This window comes from Cucurbita moschata, unplaced genomic scaffold (genome assembly GCF_002738365.1).
Source record: "Cucurbita moschata cultivar Rifu unplaced genomic scaffold, Cmos_1.0 Cmo_Scf00004, whole genome shotgun sequence".
Taxonomy (NCBI): domain Eukaryota; kingdom Viridiplantae; phylum Streptophyta; class Magnoliopsida; order Cucurbitales; family Cucurbitaceae; genus Cucurbita; species Cucurbita moschata.
In genome coordinates, this window is record NW_019268520.1 from 6394969 (window position 1) to 6411301 (window position 16333).

General features: G+C 37.2%; 4 protein-coding genes across 7 annotated transcripts; 2 read left to right on the plus strand and 2 right to left on the minus strand.

Annotated features, from left to right (window-relative positions):
* Positions 1-442: 442 nt before the first annotated feature.
* Positions 443-2572, minus strand: LOC111442111 (60S ribosomal protein L4-like). Its single transcript, XM_023079388.1, has 2 exons — positions 1404-2572; positions 443-777 (listed from the first exon to the last, which is right to left on the minus strand). The coding sequence occupies exons 1-2, from the start codon at positions 2511-2513 to the stop codon at positions 664-666; spliced, it is 1224 nt and encodes a 407-aa protein (XP_022935156.1). The 5' UTR covers positions 2514-2572; the 3' UTR covers positions 443-663.
* Positions 2573-3530: 958 nt separating this feature from the next.
* On the minus strand, positions 3531-6805 carry LOC111442398 (protein REVEILLE 8). Of its 3 annotated transcripts, none has more exons than XM_023079794.1 (8): positions 6509-6805; positions 5913-5970; positions 5701-5824; positions 5460-5618; positions 5252-5356; positions 5038-5147; positions 4572-4631; positions 3531-4075 (listed from the first exon to the last, which is right to left on the minus strand). In XM_023079794.1, exons 1-8 carry the CDS (start codon positions 6661-6663, stop codon positions 3980-3982), a joined length of 867 nt encoding a protein of 288 aa, XP_022935562.1. In that variant the 5' UTR covers positions 6664-6805; the 3' UTR covers positions 3531-3979. The 3 variants fall into 3 exon arrangements, with proteins under 3 accessions (XP_022935562.1, XP_022935561.1, XP_022935560.1); XM_023079793.1 differs by having other exon boundaries at positions 5701-5836; XM_023079792.1 differs by having other exon boundaries at positions 3944-4203; positions 5701-5836; positions 6509-6800.
* A 2731-nt stretch (positions 6806-9536) lies between these two features.
* Positions 9537-11579, plus strand: LOC111441439. Of its 2 annotated transcripts, none has more exons than XM_023078428.1 (2): positions 9537-9790; positions 11161-11579. In XM_023078428.1, exons 1-2 carry the CDS (start codon positions 9631-9633, stop codon positions 11430-11432), a joined length of 432 nt encoding a protein of 143 aa, XP_022934196.1. In that variant the 5' UTR covers positions 9537-9630; the 3' UTR covers positions 11433-11579. The 2 variants fall into 2 exon arrangements, with proteins under 2 accessions (XP_022934196.1, XP_022934197.1); XM_023078429.1 differs by having other exon boundaries at positions 9544-9801; positions 11161-11563.
* A 641-nt stretch (positions 11580-12220) lies between these two features.
* Positions 12221-16293, plus strand: LOC111442423 (WRKY transcription factor 44). The gene is made up of 6 exons (XM_023079834.1): positions 12221-12702; positions 13175-13572; positions 13659-13802; positions 13938-14656; positions 14826-14984; positions 15815-16293. Exons 2-6 carry the CDS (start codon positions 13363-13365, stop codon positions 15969-15971), a joined length of 1389 nt encoding a protein of 462 aa, XP_022935602.1. The 5' UTR covers positions 12221-12702; positions 13175-13362; the 3' UTR covers positions 15972-16293.
* The last annotated feature ends 40 nt before the right edge of the window (positions 16294-16333 follow it).

Below are 16333 nucleotides of genomic sequence, written 5' to 3' on the forward strand. Positions count from 1 at the left end.
GTCATTCTTTGAAGAGATATTATCAAACGACTTTTAATTTATGTTTATTGATTTTACAAATTCATCTCAAGGTTTGAAAAAAAAAATTGTAAAAAAGAAGTTAAATTATTAAGATATAATTAATATTGAGATTAAAATGATCTTTGAAATTTGTAATTTTTGTATCGCATAGATTGGACCAAGTACCAGACGGCCCAACAAGATACTGGGCCGTTCAGTAGTAGCCCATCTCATTTTATATATCTCTCTAGGATTGGGCTGCTGCTGGATACATCGTGATTAATCTAAACGAGGCTCATCTGGATCAACCATCAAGATCAATCAATATTGTGCATTGTTCTTCATTGGTTATGAAGAACCCATATATTATATGAGAACTAGTCATTAAATTGCATGAACATTCATACCTAAAGTGAACCCCTGTAGTACGTACAAAGATATCTGTAACTATCAAAATAGCAAACAATGGATTCAATTTTAAATATAAGTTTGAAGTGTAAACCAAACACTAAACTGACCTCCCTAAGCTCTTCAGATGTTCAATTCCATTTCCAGAAGTAGACAAGAAAGGGGGCAAGAAGATAGGAAAAGGCAAAAACAACAGCATACAAAATTTAATTGACAAACTGATGTCTATGAAGAAATTGTCAAAGAGAAACGAAATCACTGAGACACACCAAGCCACTTGGAGAAATTCTCGAACTCGGTGTAATCACTATCTGAAATCATTGTTTGGTACCATGCTTTGCCTGCTGCCTTTACTGCTGTAGCTTCCTCCTGCACACAAAATCGCCACAACGGTCAACAGGGCTCACAGTATCATATCAAGCAAGATTAGGGAACTAACTCTACATTCATCCTAGATAAAAGCCAAGCCAATAACATAAGATCTGTGAAGATAAAAAAAAATGACAAACCCAAAAAAGATACACCCCAATCAAATGCATAACATCCGGGTAGTAAACTTAGGAGACCAGACAACTGGCAATCGGTTAAATGAAAAGAATGGAGAACCAATTCACAGATGCTTTCATCAATGTCCATAGGAAACAGATGAAATGAACCAATCAATGAAGAGGGATTTGCTAAGCGAAAACAGAGACGTGAAACCTAAAACCTGGGTAGCATCCAATTCTCATCTATCAAGTTACACAATGACATACTACAAGTAGTTTAACTAAACTCTAGAATCCAGCAACAAAACAATATGGCTCAAAAACATTTCAATCAAGAAAAAGTTGAATGAATGCTGCAAGTATTGAATCGCATTTCAAAATCCTGCCACTATTACAATCGAAGAACAACATTACCAATTTACACGCGAGAAGAACCACCAAAAAATCAATCAAGTAAATAGCAATAAAAAACTCAGAATCCAGAAAGCCAAATTCAAGAGAGAATACCTTCGGGATGATGTTCCTCTTCTTGTCAAGCTTTTCCTTCTTGGCTTTTACGCGCTGTGCCTCAGCCAATAAAGACATTCTCCTTGCAGTCTTAGCATATGGGTTAAGCTTCAACATGGCGTTAAGGTTCTTGAGTGGGTTCTTCTTCAATGACGGTCTCTTCACATCCTTCTTGATGGGTTTAACGACAGATTGAACCTCGTCGGAATTGATGATTCTAGACAAATCAGCATTGACCATTTTGGCCCTCGGAAGCACGTAACCCTTCTTCTTCTCAGAAGACTTCTCAAACGATCCATAAATGGAATCAAGCTTCTCAAAAGCAGTTTTGGTCCAGATAACAAATCTTCCAAGATGACCTCCGGGTGCGAGCTTCAAAAGATTCAGCCTCTCAACATTCACAATATCAATGCCAGGAATGTTGCGGAAGGCCTTGACAAGCTTAGCACCTTCAGTACCATAAACAATCAATGGACCCTTACGAGAAATATAGCGACGGTTCCTCATCTTACCCTTACCAGGGCGAATGGCGTGACTGTCCTTCGCCTTCTCCGCATCAGGCAATGCACCGACCTGCTTCAAAGCCTTAATCGCAGAAGAGGTTTTCTCGATTCCTTCGGCGGAGTCGCTAATCACAAGCGGCAATTCCGGAACAGACTCGATTCTGTGGCCACGAGCCAAAACCAGAGAAGGAACTGCAGAAGCAGCAATGGCGGAAACAACAGCATACCTCTTTTGATTCACGTTGATCTTTCGGTGCCATCGGCGCCAGATCTTCGTCGGAGCAAACATACGACCTCCACGACACATGTTTCCGAAAGCTCCTTGACCAGCACGGTGAGTACCGCCACCAGGAACACGAGGGATACGAGAAACGGCTCGACCTGTACCCCATGACTCTGCGGAAGTTTGATGACCTGCGCGCTTGCTTACGGCATAGGGTTGGCGTCTGTTCTTAGAAATGTTGGCGTGGACGAAGTTGACGATATCCGGTCGGATAGAGGCTTTCATGACGTCGGGCAATGGCACCGTCGGGGCAGCATCGGTTGCGATGTCGCCTTCGAGAGACTGGACGGCGACCAAAGGACGAGCGGCGGCGGCGGCGGCCATTTCGGGCAAGTGAATGCGCAGAACTAGGGCTTTTCTCTATGGAGACGTGGACGGGGAGAAATTGATCAATTTATAGCACAGAATTAGGTTTTAAATCGGGACTAACGGTTCTGGGCCCAATTCAGTGCTTACTAGTACGGAAACGCAGCCCTGATTGATCAACCCGATAGTGAGCTGATCCAAACATTGTTATCATATGTTTTTTTTTTCTCAGATCGTTAAAAAAATGCCATAAAATGAAATTATCATTTTGGTCTATATAAAATGAAAATATGATTCAATGTGGACTGTTGAACCATGCCCGGTAGAAGTAAAGCAACCAACATGCATTCAATTTGATGGCTTGGAGTGGTAAATTGGGGAAGAAGAGGACTTGGAGGCCCCAATCATTTTCATTGCATCTTTGTACTCAATCCAAATCGTTATCTATCTACCACTGGTCAAATCAATCCCCCTTGAAACAACATTAATGGAAGTCAAAGATACTCCCTTATATACCTAGATGATTCTCGCGATTGATGAATCCTCCCCATCGGACTGATATACCCAAGAAAGAATCCGCATTAGAGGTGAGAAAGACAATCCCATCTTGAGAAGAACAAGTGGGGAAGATAGTTTTGAGAAGGAGAAACGGCGATGGATTGTTGATAAAGCTTCAATTATCATACTGTCAACTAAAACCTACTAGATATAAAACTCTTCTTTCGAACATTTATTTATCGAAAGTATAATCAAAACAATACAAAATGACCCACCATGAAATTTTAAGTCGACCATAGATATTATATATTCGACCAAACATGATCTCTTTGTTAAATTTAGAATATATATATATATATTAACTAAAAAGATATCAATCGGATATCAAAGTATATTTCCTCCATTAATGAAAGGCAAAACATTGATCGAAGAAAATTAGTCGCCAGAAGGGAAGGAAGACTGTCTAGAAACACATTTCGTCTATAAATACTAACCCATTTCATTCTTTCAGGTTGCTTGGGGGGAAAAAAAACAGCCTACAAAAAGAGGTGATGAATTTAAATCAGAACACTTTACACTCACTTTGAACAGTACAAGCACAAGATGATCGCCTATCGACCAATACCACTCTGAGGTCGAGCCACATTTTGATTCAACAGCCCGATTGATATGCAGCCTCACAAACGGTTAATGGGCTGTATTTTTATTAGCAAAAGACAAAATTCATCAAACAGATCTTACAAAAATATACATTTGGTTATAGGCCAAACCAGTGAAATATGAGCCTTGATAAGGTGCCAAGATGAGGATCCATAAAGGCCTCAAAAGAATCAGTGGAGACCAATTTTTGATACAATCTTCTCTAACAGCCCTGGCTGGCGGCTGCCATTGTCTGGGCTTTCCACCACGCTGACTTCGACAAGTAATAGGCAGAGTAGATAAGAGCTGATACAAGGGGAATGAGGTAGTTTTAGGTAGTAGGTAATTCAACAGGATATATCATCGGTATGCTTCTTCGTAGGCACTCCTGCAGTGACTGCCACTGTTTTTGTATTCACATCATAGGTTGACAACACGGTCCTCTGAAACAAATCAGTTAAGTCGACATAGAAACCGTTTAGAACGTTTTCGAATGCTTAACCATGAGGGGAGAATAAGTTACAATTCAATTCCAAAACTGAGTATCAACCAGAGCCTTCAGAATGTTCTCCTTCAATGTGGGAATTACACAACGTCAGTTTCTTAGAATCGTTTCCATTAAATATAACATGCAAAAGAGCTTGGACATCATGAAAATAGATTTTGTTCAACCCTAAGTTAACCAGCATAAATTAGCAATCTAGTTTCACAATCCACTCTACCAATAAAATGGGAATTTATAATTGCATTTCAAGTCCTAGAAGCTACGCCCTATGCAAATCTAAAGAGAAACCGTGACTTGACATTACAACCATGCAAAGCAAGAAAATAGGCTTCGGGCACAAGATATAAGCATGGCATGGCATGGCATCTGAGAAAGAAAAGTACATGGTAGAAACAGACATGTGTACTTGGAGAATAGAAGTATGCCATACTTACAAGTGGTTCAAAGTCGGGGCTGGACAAGTTAAAAGTGAGGTTTCTCATCAACAACAAAACCTGCATATCACCAATTGTAGCTTTGAGCAAATGCTTGCATAATTTCCAGAATGGTGTTTTAACATGCATTAATCCGGAGTCTTTAATGATCAGCATGATTCGAAGTGCAACTAAGAAGCAATATAAACAAGCAGAATATGATTTCTAAATGTGCACGAGGGTGAAGCCCAGCTGATTGCATGCAATTATAGACACTAATTGTAACGGTCCAAGCCCAACAGATATTGTCCTCTTTGGGCTTTCTCTCTTGAGCTTTTCTTCAAAAATTTTAAAACGTGTCTGCTAGAGAGAGGTTTCCACACCCTTATAAAGGGTGTTTCGTTCTCCTCTCCAACCGAAGGGGGATCTCACACTAACTATACTTGGAAGTAAAGTCAAAGACACAATCCCAGATTCTCAACCTCACCGTTTCAAAGTTGATAGGATCCATCTCCTTGAGTTTATTCACATGCTCCTTACTTTCTGGGTCAAAAACGCTCCCAATGAAGCCATAAACTTCTGCAAAATCTGGTAAGCCTGCAGGATAACGAATAAATAAGAAGTTAGATCGCCATTTTACTTCTAAGGCCTAGTTTTTCACTGACATAACACTGTATTATAACCAAACTGGAATATGTTACCATGAAGCATAGGAGCTTGTTTTCCCTGCTTTTCCGTATCGGGGCTTCCAATAACATTGAGGCTATTGCTATTGATCATTGGTGTCCCTTCTGACGCATTTTCAGCTGAATTTTAATGCCATGTAATAAGGTAAGGGCTTGAGAGTCCAATTTTCAATGCCAGTCTACTTCAATGAAAATTTTAGGGGTGGGAGATAAATATACGTACTTTCAGATCTGTGAAGATTTGTAAATTCATCTTGTGGATGCGTGACTTTGCTGGATGAAGGGTTAATCATTATCGATGCATCCTCCCATGGACAATATCCAAGTGCTAGGGTATTAACTGAAGAAGGATAAGCCATTGACGCTTGCATCGGTACCAAAACTGTTGAATAGCAGTTAATTAAGTACGTCAGTAATTGGGAGCTTTGAAGTATGTTTTTTGATCATGAATCAGATTGTTGTACCATTTTTGGATGCCTTTTGTGGATAAGGATGTGAAGCCTTGCGTTTTGGACGAGGTGGAGGTACATGTGCTATTGTTCCATTTTTTTGGACTTTCAAAAAATACTTTTGGGCATGACTTCGAATCTGCAGCATTGACTGTAGGGTAAAGAACATGTTGTAGGAAGAAATCAAAGATAAAAAGCTCCAACAAACCAAATCGACCATTCTTCACCTGAATAACTGTCTTTGAACCTACAAAATCTTCAATTTTCTTCCAGTCACGATCAAACCTGAAAATTTGACATATGTTCGGATCTCAATTTTCTCATCAAATTTTCTTCGGTTACTGGATTAGTGGATCTCAATATCTCAAGCTCGTAAAATTGCCACTAAAAATTCGATTCTAGGATGGAAAAACCACAATTACAGAGCTTTCAACTCTCTGATTCCGCGTCAACTGATAACTAATCTACGTAGAACTCCAATTAAAGAGCACTAAAATCATAGCTCCATAATGTTGATGCGAAAAAAATAAGATGAGACAAAAATATGCGATGTGGTATGACGAAGAGCGGGAACACAAAAATCAAAACCATCACAGTTAAGAAAACTCGAAGTTAAATCCTCAAACCACAGTCTCGACAACAAAGCAGAATCAAGAGAACTACAATCTAGAAGGAAGATGAAGTTCCGTCTGGAAGTTATAAAGCAGTTCAGAGAAAAACACAAATCGTACATGGATGTTGCTTTCGGAAGGTAGAATTCGACACGAACATCAGTAGACGAAAAATCATAGATAATTGCAAGTAACAGACAAAAGAAACTCACAGTTGTAGAGCTTCGAGGAATTTATCGTGCTCCTCTTCGGTCCAACTCTCTCTGGACTTGGTAATGGTGTAGGGCTTACGAACCTTCTTGCCAGAAGAATCTGCAGCAGAGGAAGTCGCCATAGAAGTATGTGGATTCGAAGCGTTGGAGTTCATGTGGTTAATCAGAGCATGATAAGGCTGAATCGGAGCAGAGACGGAGGAAGGTAACAATGGCGGGCAAGGTGTGAAATGAGAACTTGTGGAGCGAAATTTGACGCCTTTCGTTTTGTTGGCCACTAGGGAGCGTTCGATTGAAACGATTTAATCGCCGCCTACCGGGGAATATCCGTTTTAAATGTGTATTTATTTACTTATTTGTTTTAAAAAAAGTCATGTCGTCCCAAAATTATGGATTTATATTTTGATCTATATTCATATTAGTTAAATTATTATTTTTCTTTTATAGATTTAATCCCTAATAAATTTCATTATTCTGTCTTTTTCATAATAATGAATTATTAAATTTGTTTCATCTATAAAAAAAAAATTGTATTTATAATAATTTTTCACGATTAAACCAGTAAAAAAAAAAAAGAGTAGATATCTATCTAAAATTAATTAAATAAAATTTTTTATATTTAAAAGTTAAATCTAATTTTTTTATCGAATAATCTTCCACGTCTATGTATCATTTTTTATTTTCAACCTCAAATAATACGGTATATATCAGTTACGATAAATTACGCTGACAATTCGAACTTCTTACCTTGAAAAAGATGACCAATACCTAATTAACCTTATAGGTAATTAAAGTTTCATTTAATAACTAATTATTTTTTAATACAATTATTAAACATAAAATAAATATATAAACCTACAAATCTAATAGAAATTTTTATTTAATTTTATTTAGATAAATCATCAAAATTTATAAAGTGATTTAGAAACTACCATTTTAAAATGATTCAATAAAATAATAAAATTATATATCGTATATTCCAAATAGTTATAATAGCATATTTAAAAAGTACTATGGATTTAGATAAATAAAATATTTTTAAAATTTTAATAATGTTAATTAATTTATGATTTTTTTTAATTTATAGGTTTAATTTGAATTAGATGAAATTAATTTTTTAGTATGAAATAACATATTTACCGCTTATTTAATTTGAATTATGCATCATTAAGATTTAATTATTTGAGAGTTAGAAAGATGTCTTATTTTAAAACAAAAATATTAGAAATAAAATTTTCAACAAATCTATTTAAAAATATAACATAAATTAGTATAAATTATATGTTGGATTTCAAAGTCGAAAAAATGGTTTTTTATTTTATTTTTTAGTTTAATAAATGAAGGAAAAAAAACAAATTTATTTTCAATCTCCGTTGAAAATTCAAACGATGCTACACGAGGAAGGGGACAGCGAGGCCGATGTTTTGGCGATGTTCAACATTTAGGTGGCCTAATAAATCGGGAATCGGGCACAAAGTGGGGCCCATGCAGATTTGGGAAAGCTACCGGCGAGTCATTCTCGACCACGAGTGCCCGATGACTCCACCTCCTCGTCCCTGTCCCGCTCGCTCGTTCTCGTACTTCTGTCGTTATGGGATAAGAAAAAAATTATTACATTATTTTAAATTAAATCAATTTTCAAATTAAAATTTTATGTCTCACTTAACGAAAATTTCTAAAATTAATTAAATTACTTCAGAAAAAAATAGCTTAAGTAGAACTAAAACATAATAATTTATTATATTAAATTAAAAGATCAATAAATAAATAAATATATATATATATATATAGTTTACATTCTCTATTTGTGTTACATTTTTCCATAAGAGTTTCACTATTGTTCATTTTTTATTTTCGAGATTAATTAATTTAGAATAGTTAGGATACTAATTTCAATATTGATGAAAATTTGAAATTAATTAGAAAGAAAAAAAAAATATTTTTTAAGTACGGATGAAATTAAAAGCAGTAGCTATTTCTAAAGGTTGGATTTGCACGCTGGACAATACCGTGACCACGGGATCCAACGGCTGAGATTTATCTACTAACCAACTTGTTTTTCCGTGGTGCACATTGGATTTGGGAGTGGGTGGGCCCAACAGCCTCGCCCAACTTTTTTTCCACACCCCTGCAATGATCGACACGTGGCGAAATATCTCCCACTTGTGATTAATATTTAATATATTTTTTTCCTGAAACGACAATTTAGGGACGGGGCGCGCCACCGGTGACCGGCACATACATGGACGAGCAAACGCCAAATTAACGGAGGCGCGAGAGTGAAACACGAGTGGCTCGTGTTTTGCCAAAGAAGGCAATGGGTAGGGTCATAAATGTCTCATCACCTTTTTTCTTTTCTCTTCTTTCCTTTTCCCTCTTTAACTAAAGCGTTCCCTTCTTTCTTTAATGATTGTTTTTATTTATTTATGTTAAATTCTAAATTTAGTAATTTTAAAAATTACACTTTATAAAGAGAACGTGTATTAATTGACTCGTGGAATTATATTAAATTTGTAATTTAATTTTTTTTCGATATATCATTTAATTTTTAATTTTTTTATTAGAAATCGAACTAAATAAGATATTTATTGAAACTATATACAAATTTAATCTTCTTAACACAATGTTACAATTTAAATATAATTTTACGAACATTTTTAACCTATAATTTGAAAATGAATTGAAATTTAAATGGATAGTTAATATTTATGATATAATAATTTATTAATATTATTGTCCTTCTATTTAAAAAAAACATTTTAATTATATTAATTAAAAAAATTCAGATAAAGAATTTAAAACCATTTTCGATATTTCGAATCATGTCAGTTAAAATTATTTATTGAATTTAATCTATTTATAACTAGTTGGGCCAGAAACGAGAAAAGCTGGACGGGTCGGCCCAATTCATACTCTAAAAAAAAGCCCAAATTAGTTGACGTGGGATCTTACGGGCCCACAAAGACGATGATTCGGATGACGTGGCAGATTCTGAGGCCTGCAAGTTCACCGAATACGGATATGAGAAGGAACGGACTGAGGGGGGTCAGTGAAGTGAATAGGTGGATGCAGACCAAGGAACGAATTCTTGGTTTCAATCTGGAATTGGAATCTTTGCCGCGATGCTAATCGGAACCGTAATCGCACCTCGTTACTTTTTCTCGAGAAACAAACTAAAATCATCTGCGTCCTCACCGTCTTCTTCTTCGCCGGCGGTTCCTCTGTGCTCAGGGAGAAGGCCTAGAGATCCACGAAAAGATGACGATAATGATGATCAGAAACGTATGGCATCGGTATTCTTTTCTCTATTTTTACTGATTTTTAGTTTGACTATGAGTTTTGCTTCGTTGTTGACCTCTCTTGCTACTTCGGATTTTAGTTTGAGCTGTGAGGGAGAGATGCAAGAATCCATTGGACACTCTGGTTTAAGGAAGTAATCGAAATGTCTTAAAAGGATAAAAGTAATTTAGTGTTGAGAAATGCTTTTCGTATTTTCCCGCCATTTTGAGTATGATGATCGGAGGTACTTAGAATGGAGTAGGAGTTACATGTTGGTGTTGAGATCTAGATTTCCGTTTCGTCTAAAATTAGGTTTAGGATTTGATTCGTCTGTTTTTAAGTATTAGTCACTCGCTGATGAAGGTTTTTGACTAATTCTCTTGTCGATAAAAGCAAGAATGCTTCCAAGTTACAGGAAAAACTCACTTGGAGTATACAAAAATTACGAGCAATTTCCTTCTTAATCTCTTGATCAATTTGCTTTTCAAAGCGTTAATAGGCTTTAGCTTGATAGTGCTCTTGATCGCCCAGATAAAGGCATGTAACTTCCAATTATAAAGCTACTAATTCTCCTTAATATGTATTAACTTGTTGCACAACAACATTTCTCTTGTCTCCTTGATTCTGAACGAGTGCCATCTACTCAATGATCAAGAGTTATATGTCCTACCATCTTATGCGAGATTGATTGTTTCTAGTTATATTGAGTATCATCAGCTCACTTTTCAAGCTCTAGGCTCTCAAAAGAAGTCTTGATTTCAATTACCAAGTGTTAGGAGTACAAACAAAGTCACACATTGGGCACAATCAGAAGCAAAATCATGAGGGCTTATAACGAAAGTGGGTAATATCATATTACTTTAAGTATATGTAGAGGTTCTGTTGTCCTGTGTGGAAAGTTGGTTCATACATAACTTGTAAATTTGAATCTTTTCCTTTTTAAAAAATAAAAACAAGAAATCTTTGAGGCTTTGTCCTTTATTTTCATGAGAAAACAAGCGTTTTGAATTATTTTAAGTTTTCAATTTAGAGAATTGAATTCAATACTTGAAAGGTATGTTCGAACATCCCGAGCCCTTACACGAGGACACCATTTTGAGTAACTCGAGTTTTTCTAGTTTGTAAGCTAACTATTTGAATTTTTCAATATCAAATGCAGATCAAGTTGATGTTTAACGTTGAGGTTAAACAGTTATTGTTTGAAAATAGCCTAAATAAAGTAAATGTTTCCCATGTTACTTTACATTGGCCTATCCTCAGTATTAGGGTGATGATAAGGATATTTGCAGGCACAAAGTTGAATTACAATTTTCTGAATCATATCAAGTATCTAATTACTTTTTGCATCATTGACTACCAATTATGTGAATCAGGTGATAAGCCCTCAACAGATTGGGACAAGGCTTGGTCGAAGTTCAGAAAGCGAGGGAAAAAGACGATCTTCTCAGATTTCTCTCCAAACAAATATGTAAGCTGGAACCCGCGAAGATCGGATTATCCATTGTCTGAAGAAGTAGATCCCATCAAAAGAACAGAGAGATCAAATCTGATGCTGTGGACTAGTCCGAGGTTTACTCTAGCAGGTGCAATCGTAATTGTTACATTCCTGTTGGTCTATACCATTCTTGCACCAATTAATAAGTGATTTTTGCTTGTTTATTGAGCTTTCTGCTCCTACCTTGCTTCTTCTTCTTCTTCATCATATGATGTTCGTGATTGTAGACAGGGAGATTCAGATGAAGAAGATCTGTAAAGTTGTATGGAAATTCAATGGAATCTGTGTTCTTTGTTTTACATGCTTTCTCTATAGTATAGATATAGATAGATCGGTAAAAAATAGTATAACGTTTTAGAAATGTTCTTCTTTGAACGTGAGAATTATTGATCACACTGAGTTGGGTGGTAAAAACTGGACCAATTTAGATTCTCTATTAAAATTTCGTTTTAAAATGAATAATGTATAGCTTTTGCACATGAAGTTCATTTTTTTTTTTTAAATTTACACTTGTATTAGACTTCTTTAAATGGAAAATAATAATAATAATAATTATAGATGAAAGAGAAATGGGAGAATTAAGTTTTTTTTTTTCTTTCAATACAAGATGGCTCATCCAACCCCTCTCCTTAATTTTTTTTTTGGGATTTTATTGGTAGTGTCAAGTTTAGGACATGATTCTGATACTATGTTAGATGAACACACTCTCCAATATGGTATGGTATTATCCACTTTGATCCTTAATTACCAACGAAGATAGTATTCCTTGATTATAAACCTATAATCATTCTCCAAGTTAGCTTGAACTTTCATAAAATGTGATTTTTGGTCATAGTTGAAAATTTTCAAAACGAGATTTAAACAATTAAAAGAATAATGTGAAGATGTGGAGAGTGTTAGGTGTAATAATTTGGGTGGTGGGGTATTCCAAAACCTCACTTCATGGCCAGGCAGTCCGTGTGTAAACATGGAAGCTCATTTAACCAAATTATCATCATTGCTTCTTCAGGCTCTTCCCTTCGCAGCAGCAGCACGTGCATCGCCCAATTCAACTACCATTCTTCTCGGTAGAATTTCAGTTGGCGGGATTGGCCACTCCCCGCTCTTCCTCTTCGCCCCCACCCCCAACTAACTAAAACCCCCCACCCCCACAATCTCCAAAACCCCCCTTGCTTATCGCCCGCCACCCCTTTAATCTGTTCCTCCACGATGAAAGCGGCGACCACCAGTTTCTCCTTCACTCGCCTCCGCTCTCTGTTCTTCGTCTTCTTCCGATTGTTTCAGCAAATGGGGTTTCTTCTCGTCTTCCATTTTGAAATCATCTGCTAAGGAAACCCACTTTCAAATAATCCCATTTGAAGTGAAGATCGTCTCGGAGAATCAGTGGTTCAAGATTCCGTGGATGGGCTTGAAGCAATTGGTTTGTGTTTGCCCTGGTTTTCTTCTGTTTGATGTTTGAGTACTTTTGATCGATTCTTCCCTATTTCCCCCTTAAGGATTCGTAAATTCGTTGGAATTGGAGTTTTAGATCTTGATGAAGTCATTTTAAATATGGGTTTTGGTATATTTCTTTTAGTATGATTCTAGATTGAAGCAAACAACAAGAGGGTTATGTTCTGGTGTCTGGATTTTCCCATTGTTATAACGCTTATTGATTGTGTGTTTCAGTTAATGTATTCATTATAGCTTCATTATATTGAAACATTTGACAAACTTGTCTCAAATGTTGAGATATCCTATGCTGGGAGTTTTGAACTGTTCTTGCAGACTAGGAAGCTTTCTTGTTATGCTTTGAATGATCCAAACTGCTGTGATGTTCTGTAATACTTGATGAACTTCATAAATATCGCCGACCCACTTTCGATATAACTACATTTCTCCATGAATTATAGGTATGGAGTCTCGTTTGACTACAAACAATGTAGAACAGCCATTGCTTAAGCCTTCAGCTTGATTCTTTGTTGGGTCCTTTCAAAGCTATTGGATACCGCATTCTGGGAAGCAATTATTTGGTTATCAAAGTTTTCTTGAATGTTCATAGGCGTGTCTTTTCTGAGAAAAACGTGACTTCTTGTGCATCATGGACAATAAAGCGGCGGAGAGAGTTGTTGTTGCCAGACCGGTTGCATCGAGGCCAACATGTTCCAGTTTTAAGTCATTCTCTGATATCCTTGCGTGTGCCTTCAATACTTCTCCACCTAATATGTCATCAGAAACAACCAAGGTTGCTGCCATAAGACCAAAGACAGTGAGGTTTAAGCTGAAGGACAATCCTGCTCCATCATCCATGGTGATTTGTTCCTCTGATATTTTACTTCTATAGTACTTTTTCTTTCATAATATAGCATCTCCTTATGTGACATTCAACATTTTCAGGCCAAAATTCCGGAAACCGCCCCTCGAACGATCTCTCGTAGTTCATCTGATAATCTTGCCATATCAGACAGCCAAACCACTGTTTTATTCAAACCTTTGGCGAAGCATGTATCGAAACGGACCGTCTCTCAGCTGTCACACGTTGTAAGTAGCTTCATAACCACTTCTATTTCTTTGTTGGTTGGGTATGGTTCAGTTTATCTGTTTGATGCTCTTTAAAGAGAGGATTTGAGCACTTGAGAATCTGCATAACTTGGCTGCTGGCTTCACTTTTACCAGGGGAACACCAATTTGCAAAACTGTTTACCACATCCATTTGATAAGGATAGTATTCAATGTCCAAATCAAGGTAAAGACAATGTCCAATCTGCACTGACCTCAAATCTTCCCCAGAACATCACATCCACCGTTGAAAACAGCCAATCTATTGAAAGCTCAAGAGTGACATTGAATTATAGCAAAGAGGATCCAACATTGCTTCATTCTCAAGTAAGTTGTGCTCAGCCTTCTTATGACGGATATAATTGGAGGAAATATGGACAAAAGCAAGTTAAGGGAAGCAAGTATCCGCGGAGTTATTACAAGTGCACACATCCATGTTGTCCTGTCAAGAAAAAGGTTGAGAGATCATTGGATGGGAAGATTGCTGAAATTGTTTACAAAGGTGAGCACGACCACCCAAAGCCTCAGCCTCTAAAGCTCAACTCATCAGGGACACAAGGGGAAGGTTCGATATCAAATGGAACGGTACGAGATACTAATCCGGAGCTATGGCTTTATTACCTCAATGGACAAATAGAAGGTAGTGAAAGCCGGCTCGAGAATCACATTGAAAAAATTTGTCAAGGAAGAGTTACATTACCCTTTGATCCAGTTGTAGTTAGAGAAGTCCATGGTGGATGTAGAATCTCTGATAATTCATGCGGTCTAAGTGTAGAATGTGAAGAAGGAAGCAAGGGACTTGAATCCACAGGTGATAAATTGCGAAGTAAAAGAAGGTAAGAGAAAGCTACTTAAACTGTGGTCACATTATACAAAGCTGCCTTTTTGCTCCTATAGTTGTAGAAAGAACTTGGCATCTGAGTCTGCTTGCTTGTCTGTCTTATAATTTCTTTTTGCTCCTATAGTTCATGTTCTTATGAGTTATATGTTCATCTTGCAATTCAGGGGTGGCAAAAATCCAACAAATGAAGCTGATTTATCAATTGAAGGCGTTTATGAGCACCATGCTATGGCTCGAGGCTCCGCTGATATCGAGATTTCTGGCAAAGGAATTCGCTGGAGAAAATATGGGCAGAAAGTTGTAAAGGGAAATCTATACCCTCGGTAAGGACTTGAAGATCTGCGTTAACTCAGTTTCATTTTGGTTATTGCCATATTCCTTATTCCAGTTTATTTGTTTCCATCCTTATCGCCTGAAGTTACCGTTTGTATCCTCTAATGCTAGTTGCTATGGAGATTCTTCTGAGCTTCTTGTTTCTACAAATTCTAGTTTTTAAGAACTTCCCAACGAAATTTGTCAGCCAAAAGGTGTAAACCTGTAGCGTTCCCACATCGGTTGGAGAAAGAAACAAAACATTCCTTATAAGGGTATAGAAAATCTCTACTTAGCAGACACGTTTTAAAACCTCGAGGGGAAGTCCATAAGAGAAAATCCAAACATGACAATATCGGCTAGTGATAGGCTTGAACTGTTACAAATAATATCAGAGTCGGGCACTAGGCGGTGAGCTAGCAAGGACGCTGGGCCCCTAAAGGGGTGGATTGTGAGATCCCACGTCGGTTGGAGAGGAGAACAAAACATTCCTTATAAGGGTGTTGAAATCTATCCCTAGTAGATACGTTCTAAAACCTTGAGTGAAAACCAAATAGGACAATATCTGCTAGTGGTAGGCTTGAACTGTTACAAATGGTTTAGAGCTAGATACCGGGCGGTGTGCCAGCAAGGACGCTAGGCCCCTAAGGGAGTGGATTGTGAGATCCCACCTCGGTTGGAGAGGAGAACAAAACATTTCTTAGAAAAGTGTGGAAATCTCTCCCTAACAGACACGTTTTACAGACTACACGGGGATCACCAACAAGTTCTGCTATTAAATTTTTCTTGGTTGCTTATATATCTGTCAGGAGCCGATCTCATGTAATCTTTCACCTTGCAGAAGTTACTATAGATGTACCGGTCTCAAATGCAAAGCGCGCAAGTACGTGGAACGAGCGTCTGAGGATCCAGATTCCTTTATCACTACTTATGAAGGAAAACACAATCATGATATCTCACTTGGAAATGCAAATCATGTAACTCCTCAAATGGAATAACCCAAAAGAATAGAAGCAAATGGATTGGTTCACTTGTGGAGCAGAGTGAAGGCAGCCAACATGTGGAGAGGAAATATCGAATCATTTTGAAGATATCGTCGTGCCTATTGCTCATCCATATCGGTACGTCGTTTCGTCTTCAACATCCATAGTTTCGACGCGTATGGTTTGTTGCAACAGAGTAGTGACTACTCTTCATTGTGCTGCTTTTAGTTGAGCAAATTTTCAAGCACTTCCAATGAGTGTTACGTTTTGTAGACATCAAACCAACAAGATAGCTTTGTTTTTCCTCCTCTCCTTTTCAATCATGGAGTCCTTCCTAGTACTTTTATGAACCAAAAAAAGTCGAGTAAACCATTGAC

Excerpts from the sequence above, each read along its gene's own strand:
- LOC111442111 (XM_023079388.1), bottom strand. The coding sequence starts at position 2,513 with ATGGCCGCCGCCGCCGCCGCTCGTCCTTTGGTCGCCGTCCAGTCTCTC. Across the intron at positions 778-1,403 it reads AGAGGAACATCATCCCGAAG|GAGGAAGCTACAGCAGTAAA; the intron begins GTATTCTCTCTT and ends TTTTGTGTGCAG.
- LOC111442398 (XM_023079793.1), bottom strand. The coding sequence starts at position 6,663 with ATGAACTCCAACGCTTCGAATCCACATACTTCTATGGCGACTTCCTCT. Across the intron at positions 5,148-5,251 it reads ACAAGCTCCTATGCTTCATG|GCTTACCAGATTTTGCAGAA; the intron begins GTAACATATTCC and ends GTTATCCTGCAG. Across the intron at positions 4,632-5,037 it reads ATCCTATCAACTTTGAAACG|GTTTTGTTGTTGATGAGAAA; the intron begins GTGAGGTTGAGA and ends GGTGATATGCAG.
- LOC111441439 (XM_023078428.1), top strand. The coding sequence starts at position 9,631 with ATGCTAATCGGAACCGTAATCGCACCTCGTTACTTTTTCTCGAGAAAC. Across the intron at positions 9,791-11,160 it reads CGATAATGATGATCAGAAAC|GTGATAAGCCCTCAACAGAT; the intron begins GTATGGCATCGG and ends TATGTGAATCAG.
- LOC111442423 (XM_023079834.1), top strand. The coding sequence starts at position 13,363 with ATGGACAATAAAGCGGCGGAGAGAGTTGTTGTTGCCAGACCGGTTGCA. Across the intron at positions 13,803-13,937 it reads TCTCTCAGCTGTCACACGTT|GGGAACACCAATTTGCAAAA; the intron begins GTAAGTAGCTTC and ends CACTTTTACCAG. Across the intron at positions 14,657-14,825 it reads AAATTGCGAAGTAAAAGAAG|GGGTGGCAAAAATCCAACAA; the intron begins GTAAGAGAAAGC and ends CTTGCAATTCAG.